The sequence below is a fragment of the Oxyura jamaicensis genome (genome assembly GCF_011077185.1).
Source record: "Oxyura jamaicensis isolate SHBP4307 breed ruddy duck chromosome 22 unlocalized genomic scaffold, BPBGC_Ojam_1.0 oxy22_random_OJ73001, whole genome shotgun sequence".
Classification (NCBI taxonomy): Eukaryota; Metazoa; Chordata; class Aves; order Anseriformes; family Anatidae; genus Oxyura; species Oxyura jamaicensis.
In genome coordinates this window covers 3,731-18,259 of record NW_023304624.1, presented here as the reverse complement: position 1 = coordinate 18,259, position 14,529 = coordinate 3,731, and the positions used below count along the sequence as shown (strand labels likewise).

The window sequence follows — 14,529 nt, the reverse complement described above, 5'->3', positions numbered from 1 at the left end:
GCGGACTATTGCCAAAACCCCCGGGGGCACGCTCGCCCCGTGGAGAACACTGGTAGGTAACACGGAGGCACTCGCGTCAGTTACGGCTCTGTCTATACATATATACATTCAATAATATAGAAATTTGAAAAATAGACATTTGTTTCCTCTGTATATTATAAAATAGCATTTAGGATCAGTCCGAAGTGACTTGCAGGAGCGACGGAAGCACGGCTGCCATTCAGGCCGCTGAAGATCAACGATTGCCTTTCACCTCGAGACCAGTGCTGCGGAAGGCCGGGGCCTCCCTGGGACGGACGGGCCCGGCGTCGCCCTCCGCCCGGCGGGCGAGCGAGAGCCGTGGGCCGCGCGCCCGGTCCCGCGTAGTGCACGGAGCGACGCTCGCAGCCCCGCGAGGACGCCCCCGGCAGCTCCGGCCGCGGTTCCCGGAGCCGCCCGGGGAGGGACGCGCTCCAGCGCCGCGGCCGTCGGGTCCTTCCCCTCCCTTACACGGTGGTTTCGCTCTTCCAAAGGCCGGTCCTCATCCCGGCCACGCTGTCGGCGCTGGCGAGGTTAACGTCGTACTTGCTGCCCTTGAGGCCGCCGTTGTGGCTGGCCACGTTGAGCGGGTAGGACCGGCGCTTCGTCTCCTTCTCCACGGCGCCGGCCTGCCGCAGGTTGTCCCTGCTGGCGCTCCTCCGCCGCGCCTCGGTGAAGTCGGGCGCCCGCCGCCCGCCGTCGCTGCCTTCCGACTGGCTCGGCGCCGTCTCCCCTTCCTGGGGGGCCGGGGGCCGCAGCCCCGCGCGGCTGCCGTTCAGGGGGCTGTTCCTGCTGCTGTGGTAGCTCTCCGAGTGGCTGTTGTGGACGCTCCCGCTCTCGCTGGAGGGCTGCTCCGAGGAAGGGCCCCGCAGCATTTTCAAGCGGTGGTGCTTCCCTTCCCGGTACTGCTTAGTTCTGCCCTTGTGGGTCCTGCGCCCGTGGAGGTTGCTGGCGTGCCGGCCCGCCCCGGAGCTCTTGCCGTCGGGCTCCGGCTCCTCGCAGGAGGCCGGCCGGGCCTCGGCCTGGCTCTGGGCCACGTGCAGGTTGGTGAGCTTGCAGCGGCCCGCGGCCGAGCCGGCGCTGCTGGGCGAGGAGGACGACTCGGCGGAGCGGGCCGCCTCCGGGTCGCACCCGATGAAGACCTGCGAGCCGCCCAAGGCTGCCGCGCCGGGGTGGACGTAGGCCTGCATGGGCAGCGCGTCCCTGTAGGAGGGGCAGCAGGAGAACCAGGAGCTGAGCACGTCCCGGCGCCGCACGCAGTGGTGGATGAAGATGAAGAGCCCCAGCGCCACGGCCGTGACCCCGTAGAGGCAGCTGAAGATGATGTTCAGGTACCAGCGCTGGGACACGGCCACGGCCCCGAACGTCCAGAGGGCGACGTACAAGGCGTGCGTGGTGACCAGCGCCCAGAGCTGCACCTTCAGGGAGTAGACGCCGTCCGCCTCGGGGCACGAGGGCCCCGAGTTCAGCGTGACCGAGATGGAGCCCGAGTCCGTCAGCAGGTCGCCACCACCGCCCCCCAGCCTTGGCGGCGTCTCCAGCGGCTCGGGGACTTCTTTCTGGGGGGAAGGCCGGCACTGGAGGTTGAGCCCGGCGCAGAGGAAATACATCCAGGTGACGAGCAGAATGAAGGCCACGGGGACGTAGAAAGCGCCCAGGCTGGGCCGCCACACCAGCCAGCAGCTGGGAGGGAGAGAAGGGGCTTCCGTCAGCAGTGCTCTGGCCGCGCACCGCAGCACCTTGGTGCTGAGCCCACCTCGCCGTGGCTGCAGCCCGGGCCTGCCTCCACGTCGTTTCCCAGTAAATGGAGAGCCCCCAGGGGCGATCCCACCAACCCTTCCCAAATGTGCCCAAGTTCCTCGTGCCGCCGGCTCCCCTTGCCCAGCACGAGGGAGGAGGGCGGGGAGCGGCAGGCCACCTACTAGGGGTTGTTGTCGTGGTAGTTGTGGATGTTGACGGCTGCCGTGATGCCGCAGATGATGAGCGGGATGCCGCCGGCGATCAGGTAGAACCTGCGAGGGGAGGAAGGAGGTCGCTGCACACCGGGCACGGGCTGGGCGGCAGCTTCTGGACAGGCAGGAGCTGATCCTGCCCAGCCCGGGGGTCCCAGCAGGCGGTCGGGGCTGGGGGCAGGGGCAGTGCTGCTGCTGCCCCGCAGGGCTGGGGCAAGGGGACATCGGTACCGTAGCATGGGCCGAGGGGCCGGCTGCGCCGCGTCCCCGTCCGGCTGCCGGGGCGCCCTCCAGGTCACCTCCTTGTACAGAACCCGGGCCTTCACCGCCATCCACAGCAGCGTGGACAGGGAGGAGTAGTGCAAAATGATGCCGACCTGCGGGACGAGGCGCTACGGTCAGAGGGGGACGCTGCAGATGTGCCCGTGTCCCCCTGCGGTGCGCCTGCCGCGGGGGCACGTACCGCCTGGCAGACGATCAGGTAGCCAGTGAGGGTGATGCCCCCCGCGAACACGGCGGACGTCATGGCGATGTGGAAGCAGAGGTTAAGCAGCATGTGCCAGCACTTGCGCGTGATGTGGATGGTGCTGGAAGAGAGCAGAAGGGCAGCGGTGAGCTGCAGCCCGGCCGGAGAGGGCTGGGCGGTCGCTGCACACACGAGCAGGGAGCTCCCCCGGCTGCCCGCGCAGGCACAGCCCCGCCAGTCGTGGCTGCAGCCGGCTCCAAACACTCACCCGTGGTTGACGATGTAGGTGATGATGGTGGTGAAGAGGCAGAGCAGCAGCACGGCCGTGCAGGTGTACATGGCCGGGTGCAGCACCTCCACGGGGCCTCGCGCCTCGCTGGGGAAACCGCTCAGCTCCTGCAGGGCGCCCCGCAGCCCGTCAGACCCCGCTCCGTGCAGCCCCCCGGCCCCAGCCCCTTTTTCCCCCACCTACCATGAGCACGGCCACGTTGCTGAGGTGCCGGCAGTGCAGGGAGGTGACGTTGGGCTCCCGGGCGGCCAGCTGGCAGCCCTCGGCGCTCCAGCCCCCCATGCCCCCCAGCACCTCGAAGTTCCAGTAGGCGGCCACGGGGTCTGCGCCCTCCCCGGGGTGCCGCAGCGACACGGCCACCGGCTCCGTCAGGTTTCCGACGCCGCAGCCGTCTGCGATGGCAGAGGAACGGAGTGAGCAGGACAAGAAGCACCGGACAGCCCTCTGCCTGCACCCCGGGGGACAGACACTGGGGACCCACCACGCGGGCACGTTGCCACCCCTCTGCTGTCACCCCCTCCCCACGAGGACCCCTTCAGGAGCACAGCCGCCCCCCCGAGATGGCTCTGCTCTGCAGGAGCAGCAGGGAAAGCACCCTAGGAGCCCCCATCCCCAGCGACCAGCAGCCCCCCCAGCACGCAGCCCTTACACGTCCCCGCGTAGATGACCGGCGTGGCCACGCTGCGGCGCTTGCCGTCGTCCGCCAGGCGCGAGGAGTTGCCGGTGCTGCAGAAGAGCTTTCCGTTGCGGAAGACCAGCAGCTGCAGCTTGCAGTCGGCCAGCGGGGCCGGCGGGACGGGGCTGGCGAAGAGGCTGGGCGGCAGCTGGATGGAGGCCAGGGCGATGCTGTTCTGCGGGGCGCACGGGCACCGGTGAGCACGGGCCAGCCCTTCCCGACCCACCCCCCAGGTGACCCATACCTTGATGTGGAAGCTGGTCAGGGAGACGTTGGGGCGCCCCGTGGTGCAGCGCAGCCGCAGCTGCTGGTCGGGCTGCGGCTCGGCCGCCCGCTCGGCCGGGGGGCTGCGCCCGGCGGGACCCCCGTCCTGCCGCTGGAAAGCCACGCAGCTCAGCCCCACGTAGCTCTCGGGCTTCACCACATACGCCTCAAAGGCGATGTTGCGTGAGTTCTGCCGGGCACAGGGCAGCCGTCAGCCCTGGCACGGGCAGAGACCCCCACCCAGCACGAGCAGAGCCCCCCACCCGCGCTCCAGCCGGGCTCACCACTGCCATGTGCTGGGAGTTGCTGCTGAGCGTGTGTGCGGCGATCTTCTCCAGGGAGCGCACGATGCTGGTGCAGGCCTTCTCCTCCTTCTGCGACATCCACAGGATGTGGTCGTCCACCAGCATGATGTTGCTGGCCATCTCCACGATCACATCCGTGAGCTGCGAGGAGAGCGGGCGGCATCAGCTGCGGTTCGCTCCCGTTCAGCCATCCCCAGCAGCAAACACCCCAATTCACGCTTTAACCCCAAAAAAAGCACCCGGCAGGGCTGGGGAAGGGAACGGGAGCGATGCTACCTGTTTGATCTGGTCCACGTAGCCAATAAACTTCTCTATCATCTGGGCCACGTAGAGGACATCAACCATGTCCGAGAAGTTGGCAGCCTCGGCCGTGTAGACGCGCAGCTGGTGGGCCAGGGTCAGGGCGTTGGAGGCGTTGATGGGCATCTGCGGGGTGGGGGGGGACGGTCACCGGCCGTGCCCGGCCCCTCCCTGGGCAAACACAGCGGGGCCGAGCCCCCGGCTCACCAGCACGAAGGTGTAGAGCACACGGGTGATGTCGTTGGTGTAGAGGCAGTGGGAGTAGTCGCCCTCCTCCCAGCGCCCTGCGCGGTCGCAGCGCCGGGACGCCTGCTTCTCCGCCGCCGGGCCCCCGCTCGCTGGCCCCGAGGCGAAGGGGTACTGCAGGCACGACTGGTAGGCGGTGATGCCCGCCAAGGTGCGGGGCCACCTGGACGCATGGAGACACCGTGACCGCGGGGCGATGCTCCCCAGAAAGCTGCCGTCCCCCTAATCCCAAATCCCGCTCGGCTCCGCACAGAAAAGGCAGGGGGGGCACCGCTAATTTAAGCCACATTGACTGTACCAGTAATTTATATCCCGTAACGGCCCCGCTGAGGTTACGGCGGGCGCCCGGAGCCTTTCGTCTCGTGCCAGAGAAATTCCAACACCTCTGCTGCTGGAGCCGGGCTGCGCTGCCGGCACGGGAAGCCCTTCAAAGGCGCTCGCGCTCCCCGCGGCTGCTAATTGCTACCAGACGCCTGGTCACCTGCGGGCCCCCGCCTGCGGCGAGCCCCCTGCCCCGGCATGCACCGCACACGGGGGGACGAGGGGGCTCCCCACCATGCGCAGCCCCGTCCCGCGTGGCCGTGCTGCCACCAGTCCCTACCTGAAGTCCCCGCGGTTGTTGGTGACCCGCTCGGCGGGGCAGTAGGACGCGGAGGTCTCCAGCACCACGATCTCCACCTTCTTGCTGACGTTGCCCTGGGAGGTGGAGACGGCGCACTCCCACTCGCCGTTGGCGGAGACGTGGATGTTGGAGAGGATGAGCTCGCTGCGGGCAGAGGGGACGTGTCACCCGTGTCCCACCCGCGGCGCTCGGCACCCACAAACCAGCCAGCCCCCGGTGCCCCCATCCCCGTCCCGACCTGGTGATGAAGGTGCAGTCGTGGATGAGGCTCTCCTCCACGATGACGCCCGTGCGCTCGTCCTCCTCCACCGGCTCGCGGTTGTGGTACCAGCGGATCTGGGTGCTGTTGTCCAGGTAGGTGGCGGTGCACTGGAAGGGCAGCCGGTCGCCCTGGAAAACCACCTGGCGCAGTGACGGGATGAGGTGGTGGGTGTGCAGCTCCGGGGCGCCCACTGCGGGGGGGGGACACAGGCGGCCGGGTGAGCCCCCCCTGACCCCGGCCGCGCCGCCCGCCTGCGCCCCCGGCCCCCGCTCACCGCAGCGCAGCTGGCTGTCGCGCGCGCCGCGCAGCGGGACCGCGTGCACGTGCCGGGGGTAGACGCACAGCGTCCGGTCCGAGATCTGCGCCGAGCGGTTGCGGGCCCAGGGCAGCACCCAGCGCAGGTTGCAGTCGCACGTCAGGTACTCGGTGGCGAAGTCCCTGCAAGGGCCGGCGTCACGGGCGCTGCGGCTGGAGGGGGCGGCGCAGCCGTGCACGCAGCAGGAGGAGGGGATGTGCCCTGCGCTCGCACCCGGTGCTGGGTGTGCAGCTGGGCACGGGGACGGATGTGGTGGCACGGGCTGCGTACTCACACGACTTTCAGCGAGGGAAGCTCGTCGAAGACACCGGGCGGGAGGCTGGAGAAAATGTTCCCTGACATGTTGCTGCAAGACAGGAAAGAAAGAGGGCATGGAGGGGACCGGGACCCATCGGACACCTCTGGAAACCCAGGCCCCTCGCCATGTCCTGAGGCTCCCGGTGTCACCCACTGCTACAGGCGGGGCTCCGGGCTGTGCCCCAGACACCAGGAGGGGACCCAGGAGTCCAAGCCCCCTGCCGCAGCCTGCTGACACGGGGCCCCCATTGCCCGATGCACAGCGCAGAGGACACGGTGGCTTTCGGCTGGCACTCGGTGGCCTCTCAGGGAGCGAGGGACGGGGCTGGCCGGGAGCCCCAGGGTGCCACTTACAGCCGGAGGAGGCTGGAGAGCCCCTGGAAGACGCTGGCACTCAGGCAGCCGATGCGGTTGTTGGAGAGGTCCCTGCAAGGCAAGCGGAGGGGACATCAGCAGTGGGGACACCCCGCTGACCCCAGCCCCCCTGGGCAGCCCTCGCAGGCACTTACAGGCGCTTCAGCTCAGGGAGGCCGAGGAAGGCGCCGGGCTGCACCGTGCTGATCAGGTTGTTCTTCAGGTCCCTGCGGGGAGACGGACACAGGCCTCAGGGTGCGGGGCTGGGGGGTCCTGTGCCAGCATCCTGCCCCATCCCCGCGCAGTTCTGTGGGGCACGAGCACGTCCCGTTCCTCCAGCAGCGCTCGCCAAACCCCTCCTCTTCCTCCTGCCTGCCTGGCCTCGCGCCCGGCACAGCCCTGGCTCCCGCCAGCAGCCTCCGGAGCGGCCCCACAGCTCCGCTCCCGGCCAGGAGCCACGGCCAGGAGGAAAGCGTCGCTGGATTCACATTACAAGGGAATTACTGCCTGGAGAACGCGGCCACGCTGCTGCCACCCGCCTGGAGCAGAGAGGGGCTCCTCGGGGGGATGCAGCGGAGCCCCTCATGTCCCCTCCCGCGGAGCTGTCTCCGGAGCAGCCTTATCCCGGGCGCCTGCCCGCGGGATGAGCGCACGCTGCAGTTGTCAGCACAGCCTCACCCAGGCTCCGCAGCCCAGAGGAAGCTGGTTTGGGTCGTTGGCCTGACTGGGGGCACGCATCTGATCTGACGCGTTCCAGGCGTGTACGGCGGGGACCCAGCGGTGGGGTGGCACGCTCGGCTGCAGCACCCCCAGCCTGGCTGCTGCCATGAGCAAAAGTGTCCCAGGGGTGTGCGGGGACGTCTGCCCAGCTCCGGCTGGCTGCAGGATGGGTGCCCAGGGGCGTGCAGGGGAGAGTAAGGGGTGTGCAGGAGCGTGCAGGGCGGCTCAGGTGAGGCAGGTGCTGAAGGAACAGCTCCACTCACCTGCGCCACCGCCCGCGCCCATCCCCAGACACATCCCAGCTGCCCGACCGCAGGACGCCGACCCCCACAATCAGCCAGCGCAGCCCCAAACACGTCCACTGCCAAAACGAAGCAGCCCCAGCTCCGGCCAGCACGCAGCCGGGGCTGGGGGCTGCCAGGGCCCCCATGAGGGACGGCACCCAGCGGGGACCAGGGCTTGCAGGCAGCCCGTCGGGGAGCCCTGCTCACTTCGTCCCCGCTGGCCAGGCCCTGGGCTGCTGCTGCAGATTTGTGATAATCTGCAAATCCTCTCCCCGCACCGCGTTTGTTTGCCTTGGGCGTTCCTGCTGGTCCCGAGCCCCTTCCTCCCCCTGCCCGGCACAGAGGTGGGCTGCAGGCGTGAGAGCTGGGAGCGGCACAGTGTGTGCACCGGGACCCCCATTGCCACGCGTGCACCGGGACCCCATCACCGAATGTGCACCGGGACCCCCATCGTGCACGGGGCTGAGCCCGCAGCTGCACAGGCAGCACAGCAAAAGCAGAGGGCTGCCCGCAGCGCAGCGTGGACAGACACAGACAGACCCCATCCCACAGCATCGACGCCCCCGGAATCCCCCCGGGCCCACGGCCCCGTGCTTGCGGCACCAAGCAGAGCTGGCTCCTGTTCCACCCCCCGTGTGCCGTGTCTGTGCAGCACGTTAGGATTTCTTGGACCTTTCCCGGTGCTTTCATGTGCGGGGCGTTAATAGTGGCTTTCAGCCATGCTCCCCAGCCGCTGTTTGCAGAGCACGGGGTTGATTTACCGTGAAAGCCACTTTTCTCCTGGGCTCCCCTCGCTCCAGAGCTGCTCAGCGCAGGAGAGGGGCTCACCCCCAGCAGCACCCACCTCTCCCGACTGCCTTCCCCCAGGGCCACCGTCACCGTGGTGGCCGCTGTCACCCAGCCAAGCTCGGGACCACCCCAAAAGCCGCAGCCCAGGATGGGGCAGCCGAGGGACCCGTCCTGGCCCAGCCCCAAGCCCTGCGCAGGGAAAGCAGCGGCCCCGGCGCGGGGCAGGGCGCTCCCAAGCAGGGCTGTGCTAATGAGGGCGGCCCCGGCTGCATACCGGCCCCGCTCACCCTCATTAATCTCATTAGGCCGTTACACATCAGCGGAGATGCCGAGCTGCCAGCCCCGAGGGTTGCTGCCCGTGGGGCTCCCCTGCACGCCGCGGAGGTGGCTCGGGGACCCTGGGAACAGCTCGGCCCCGGTGGCCGCATCGCATCAGGTCCCAGCAGCGGGCGCAGGGCCCCGGAGCCCCAGGAGCAAAGTGGGGGCCCCCGGAGCCCCCACCACAGCCCCTCCACAGGGCACGTCTGTGCCGCGGCCCCGCACCGACCCGATGGGAACAATTAGGGCTGCTGTCGGGGGCAATCAGGCGAGGCGCGGTGTGACGCTGGCCGGCCCGAGGGACGGGGGGAGCATGGTCCTTGGCCAACCCATCACGCTCCGAGCAGGGTTTGCTGCAGCGAAGGCGAGGGGAGGTTGCACCACGCTCACGCAGCATGGGCTGGCTGCTTGCTCAGGGCTCCCGGAGCACGGAGGTGTTTAGGAGCCCTCCGGTGCCCAGGGGCTGCAGAGCTGGGGTCCCTGCGGGGAGCTGCCCTCGGCCCTGCCATGTCCCCTCCCAGGGCGCACGGTGCCCGCAGTGGCCTGGGCTGCTCCCTGCCCGCGCACGTTAATCCTCCCGTTAATGAGAGCTCGGTGCCAGGAGGAGGGAGGGAGGGAAGGGGGATGTGACCCCACGCTTCAATCCGCAGTGGGGGGGGGACTCAGCTGTGGGGGATTACAGGGATGCAGGCAGTGAAAGTTGGGTCCCCAAACCAACTGCTTCGAACTAAGTCCCAGAACAGTGCCGTGGGGATTTCCGTGGCTTTAAAACTCCCGTATCGGCCCCAACCCCAGGCACCACGCATGCACCCTAACACAACCCAAAGGCAGTGCCATGCCCTGGGCACCCCACTGCCATGCACCACGCACCCCAGGGCCATGCCCCGTGCCCCCGCGCCCTGGGAAAGCAGCTGGGCTCTGCTGCCGGCCGGGGCAGGTGCACGCCGTGTAACTCGAACAAGATCCACGTTAATAAATGCTTCCTTGTTCAGGCTAATGAGATCCAGGCTGTGCTGGTCCCTGGGGAGCTGCTGCCCTCCCCGGCGAGACCCTCGGGTGGCTCCCCAAAGGAGGGGATGTCCCTGGCACCGCATGCTCTGGGGCACATCCCCAGGGGTGATGGGGGCAGGATGCCCCGCAGGGACCCAGCAGCGGGGCCACTGCCCTCCCGTGAAGGGACAGGGACCCTTGAGCTGTCCCCCTGGCCCCGGGGCCACCCCAGCCCCGCAGGCCCCATTTGGCTCGGGAATGCGCGAGCACCTCGACGGGCTGCAGCGGGGAACAAAACGCCCTCAGTGCGCCCGTTCCTTCTGCATACCTACAGATCAGATCCATATGGGGGCCATAAATCTCCCCTTATTAAGGCTCCCACCATAGAGATGCCTTTCATGGAGAGATAAGAAAGTTGACTTTGTTCGGGGGGACAATGTTGCTTTTCATACCGGCCCCCACGGAGCGTGCCCCCCCCCGTGCCTCCCACCCCGACGCAGCTCCCAAGGACCCGGGGACGCCCGCGGGTGCCGGTGGCAAACCCAGCACCCGGGGGGCAGCGCACGGCCCCACCGGGGCACCCCAGGAGCATCCCACAGCGATTTTGGGAGCATGGCCCGAGCTGCGCTGCTGGCACCAGGCTCCTGCCCACCCCCGGCCCCCGTCCTGCCCCAGCCCCCCGGGCACTCACAGCTTCTCCAGAGCCCGCAGCCCAAAGAAGGAGCCGTTCTCCAGCACCGTGATCTTGTTGTTGCTCAAGAGCCTGTGGGGAAGAGAGCACAGGGAGGGGGTCAGGGACGGTGCCGTTATCCGACCTGCCACAGAGCCGCTGTCCGTGCCGAGCCCCCGCGGGGTTGGGGGGAGCGGGGAAAAATGGACCCAGGGTGAGGTGGTGGTGGCTCAGGGACAGGTTTTTAGGGCCAGCTGCTGACACAACAGCCCTGCACCCTCGTGGGGACACCATGCCATGGTCCACGTCACGGTGGCACCAGGCTGGAGGTCCCCAGGGCCGTGCCGGCTCTTGCTGCTTCACTCCCATCACCTGCCCAGCCCCGTGCGCACGGAGTTGCATGTGGGGGTGATCCCCCCCAAAACCTGCACCGAAGGCCTGCAGGGGACCCCCTGGGGCTCCCCCAGCTCTTCCCCACGAGCACTCAGAGCTCAATGAGGTGCTCGGAAGGCGCTGGGCACCCCCGACCCCGCTGCCCCGCGCCTCGCTCCCCGCCAGCCCTGCGGTGCGCACCGGTGAGAGGCAGAGGGAGAAAACGCAGCGGGGTGGGAGCCCTGGACACGGCGTCCGGGGGAGAGGAGCAGGAAAAAGGGCTCATTGATGGCTGCGCCGGGGCTGTTTACACACGGGCGGTTTCTGCAGCGGGGCTGAATGGCGGCTGTGTGCTGCGGGCAGGCCTGGCCCCGCGCTCCGGCCGCCCTCCTCCGAAAACCCAGCGAGCGGGCGGACGTCGCCGCCGGCGTCCGGGTTTCCCTGGCCCCGTTCCCACGTTGTGGCCAGGACCTGGAGGCCCCCCAGCTCCCGGGGGGCTGTGGATGAACCCCCCCATGGGCTCAGCTCCCGTCCCACTCCCTGCCCTGCAGCACACGGCGGGACGGGGCCACATCCTGTGCTAATGAGGAGCTGCCACTGGGCACCACCACTGTGTCCGCGGGGCCCTGTGATCCTGCCGGCCGTTGGGAGCAGAAGCATCTGGTGGTCCTGAGCCATCAAATTGCTTCCACACGTGGCAGTGGTGGGGCCACATCTTGCCCAGAACCGCTGCCCCGAGCACCCACACGGTGCCCAGCCCCATGCACCCCTGCCCAGCTCTGCTCCCAGGGCACGGCACGCCGCAGCCCCTCACCACATCGTCAGCCGGGGGCTGTTGCTCACGGACGGGCTGGCCCCAGCGGCTCCAGAAGGTTTTAATTCCAGCAGCGGTGGATTTCACAACCCAGCAAAGCCTCCGCGGGCTGTGCGCACAGGGACGTCTCGATGAAGGAATGGGGGCAGCAGGAATCCCCTGCTCAGGACCAGCCCTGATGAAACACGAGTGCATCAGCACCCCAGGGCTCAGGTCCCCTCCGCCGCATGCTCCACGTCCCAAGGGCGCAGCTTTGGCCAGGGCTTACAACCAGGGCTGAAGCACGGGGAACAGGAGGACGGGTGCCTGCACGGGGGGGCTCAGCACCGCTGGGAACACAGCCCCAGGCAGGGCCTGAGCCCACCCTGGCCAGTGCAGCCCCCTGGAGCGAGCCCCCACGCCGGGAGATGCTCGCTTTTTTCTCCGGACCCCTGGGACCTTCGACGCTTCTGCCATAAAAACAAAACTCCCCTCCTTAAAAGGCGAGGCGCAGGCAGGCCAAGATGAAATCAGCATCCTGTGTGATCTGCAGCCAGGCTGCGCTCACGGCCGGGAAGGCAGAGGTGGGGCAGGGGCGCCCTCCCCTCGCCCACCAGGCTCTGCCCGGTGGAGCGAGTGCGTTTGGGGACCCCCCACCCTTTAGCTGGGTTCCCCTGGCATGAAACGCATCCACCAGCACCTCCGTGTGAGACCAGAGGAGCCCCCAAAACGCAGCCGATGAGTAACGGGGGGATGTGGGCACGGCACAATGACCGCCCCACGCCACGGGCACTCGCCCCCTGCCCACACGAGACCCCCGGACACCTGCTTGGAGCTGGGCTGCCACCGAACCAGCATGTCTCGGCTCTCCCACGATGAAGGGAAACCACTAAAACAAGCCCAAACCCCTCCCCAAAACCCAGGGGTCCGGACACAAACACCAGGCTGGGCGCGCTGCTGCTGGGCGCATTGTCCTCGCTTCATGAAGGAAACGAGGTCCTCGACCAAACTGAATATTTGGCGCATGAAATTTGCAATTATAATAGCGATTTGATTGGAAACTTGCTTCCTGAGGAAACTTTTCCAGCTAGCCACCCTCGCTATTCTTTCCCCTGTCCGGCAGAAGCCAGCCCAGTCGTGCTGCCCCGCCACAACCGACATCTGCAAACGCGGTGTTATCTTGCTTTCACTGCTTTTGTGGATATTGTGCTCTGCAATGGCTTGGTTGGGGCTCAGGGAGCCCCACCAGGCTCCAGGACACCCCATGACCCCCACGTTAGCGGTGACAGAGCAGCATGCGGGGGGTCCCCACAGCACCCGGTGGCACCAAATTAACCGAGACCCCCCCCAGACACGATGGGATGAAGGCGCACGAGGCCGGCGGGAGGGTGCCGGGCCGAGGGCTATTTCAGGGTTTCCGCTGCTGTCTGGAGGCAGGACGCGGAGCGCTACAGATGTTCCTGGGTTTGTTTGGCTGCAAGAAATTCCCCTCCTTACTCCAGCGAGGGGAGGAGGCGGTGGGAGGGCGAAGCAGCGGGTGACCCGGAGGAGCGCTCGCCCTGCGGCTGACGGCACCGGGGGGGCCCAGCCCTGGCACGGGATCTGGGGCAATCCCCCTGCCCCGCGGCCGATGCTCGCCGAGGTCCTCGTGGCCAGCGGCGCAGGGGGGACGCTGTTCCCCCACGTCCCAGCTGTCTGCGGGGCTTGGCAGGCCATGAAAGCACAGCTTTGCTCCTCAAGAGCTTTGCTTTGGCTCCAGCCCAGGCTGGGACTCTTCACCTCTGAGCAGGGCGCGCAGGCAGACGCCGAGGCAGGAGACACCCCGAAACCTGGGCTTAAACGGCTCTGAGCGTGCCAGAGCCACGTGCCCAGCAGAGGAGCGATGCAAAGCACCGGGCACATCGCGCTCACACACAAACCTTAACGCCCTCACACATCTCCAGCATCCTCCTGCCCCAAAGGCTGCAGCCTGCGTCCCTCCAGGGCAGCACCGGTGGCTCTGCAGCCAAACGGCCGCACCATGCCCCAAAACGTGCCACCGATGTGGGGCGACCCCCAGTGATGTGGGACAACCCCACACCGATGTAGGATGGCCCCGCCAAGGGGCACAATAATCGGCTAATTGAGCGGCGGCTGGAAAAGCCCCCTGGACAACGTGGGGATTAGAACCAGGGCATGGAGTCAAATGCAAAGAAACGCGCAGGGAAGGGGTGGCAGGGTCCCACCGGGGAGCACCCTCCCACCCCCAGGGGCTCAGTCTCTGCCTGGGGTCTTGCATCCTGTCCCCAGCCTGCTGGGTGTTGGGGGCACCCAGAGCCCGCAGGCGCGGCGCTGGAGGAAGCCCTCGTCCTTCTTTTTTTTTTTTTTTTTTTTTTTCTCCCCCCCCTCATCTCAAAAAGAGGAGCCAAAAGCGAAAAAAACAAGATTGTTTTTTCAAGCGTGCTGGAATCCACTTGGATAAATAATGGCTCCAGAAACTGGGCTGCTGAAACAATAAACTTCCTATGTACCCAACCAAAAAAGGAGGCAGGAGACGTCGCTCCCCGCGGCCGGGCGCGCAGCAGAGAGGGAAACGCGAGCGGCGCGGAGGTTAATAACGGGGTGACGGCCGTGGGGGCGGGGAGCGCCAGCTATGCTTTGCTCTCCGAGTGCATTAATTTAAAGCATATGCTCGCAGCAGATACGGCGGAGGCTGTGCCCTGCGCAGAGCTCGGCACTCGCAGGGATTTCGGCGGGGCCCCCGGCCGGCGAGGTGCTCTGGTGCTCTTCTCTTCCCTCCCCGCGCCCAGGGCGCTGCCTCCAGGCTCGCGTCACGCCGCGCTATTTCGGACGGTGAAAATTATTGTCCCAACCCTCGGCTTTTGTTAGCGCAGGAAAAATAAGCCCCAGAGGGTGAAGGAGACGGAGCAGCGTGAGCACGGCCTGCGGGGCGAGGGGCACACGGGGAGGGGAGAGCCTGCACGGAGCCCCCCGAGGCAGCCCGGCGCGGGGCAGCGCCCTCCAACCTCCCTGCTCGCAGCCATGGGAGCATCTGCGCCTCCGCAGTTCACGTCTCCAAGCCCTCTCCACATTGCAAATGCCAGAAGCCTCCCTCTTTTTTTTTTTTTTTTTTTTTTTTTTCCTTTTTTTTCCCCTCCCAGCGAATGGAGGAGGCTGCAGCAGCGGCAGGGCTGGGATGCTGAGAGGTGCCGGGCAGCCCCAGCCCTGTCCCCGGGCAGGTCACCTC

General features: G+C 67.4%; 1 protein-coding gene across 1 annotated transcript in view; it reads right to left on the bottom strand.

Annotated features, from left to right (window-relative positions):
• Positions 1 to 360: 360 nt before the first annotated feature.
• Positions 361 to 14,529, bottom strand: part of ADGRA2 (adhesion G protein-coupled receptor A2) — a 17,893-nt gene continuing 3,724 nt past the window's right edge. Inside the window, exons 2-19 of the mRNA XM_035312870.1 lie at positions 10,160 to 10,231; positions 6,523 to 6,594; positions 6,368 to 6,439; positions 5,991 to 6,062; positions 5,675 to 5,838; positions 5,377 to 5,590; positions 5,118 to 5,282; positions 4,478 to 4,679; positions 4,247 to 4,396; positions 3,950 to 4,111; positions 3,646 to 3,855; positions 3,375 to 3,576; positions 2,909 to 3,117; positions 2,705 to 2,832; positions 2,434 to 2,557; positions 2,202 to 2,347; positions 1,941 to 2,030; positions 361 to 1,701 (exon numbers count right to left, since the gene is read on the bottom strand). Coding sequence (XP_035168761.1) covers positions 486 to 1,701; positions 1,941 to 2,030; positions 2,202 to 2,347; positions 2,434 to 2,557; positions 2,705 to 2,832; positions 2,909 to 3,117; positions 3,375 to 3,576; positions 3,646 to 3,855; positions 3,950 to 4,111; positions 4,247 to 4,396; positions 4,478 to 4,679; positions 5,118 to 5,282; positions 5,377 to 5,590; positions 5,675 to 5,838; positions 5,991 to 6,062; positions 6,368 to 6,439; positions 6,523 to 6,594; positions 10,160 to 10,231 — 3,670 coding nt within the window. The 3' untranslated portion in view covers positions 361 to 485. The remainder of the gene's footprint in view (positions 1,702 to 1,940; positions 2,031 to 2,201; positions 2,348 to 2,433; positions 2,558 to 2,704; positions 2,833 to 2,908; positions 3,118 to 3,374; positions 3,577 to 3,645; positions 3,856 to 3,949; positions 4,112 to 4,246; positions 4,397 to 4,477; positions 4,680 to 5,117; positions 5,283 to 5,376; positions 5,591 to 5,674; positions 5,839 to 5,990; positions 6,063 to 6,367; positions 6,440 to 6,522; positions 6,595 to 10,159; positions 10,232 to 14,529) is intronic.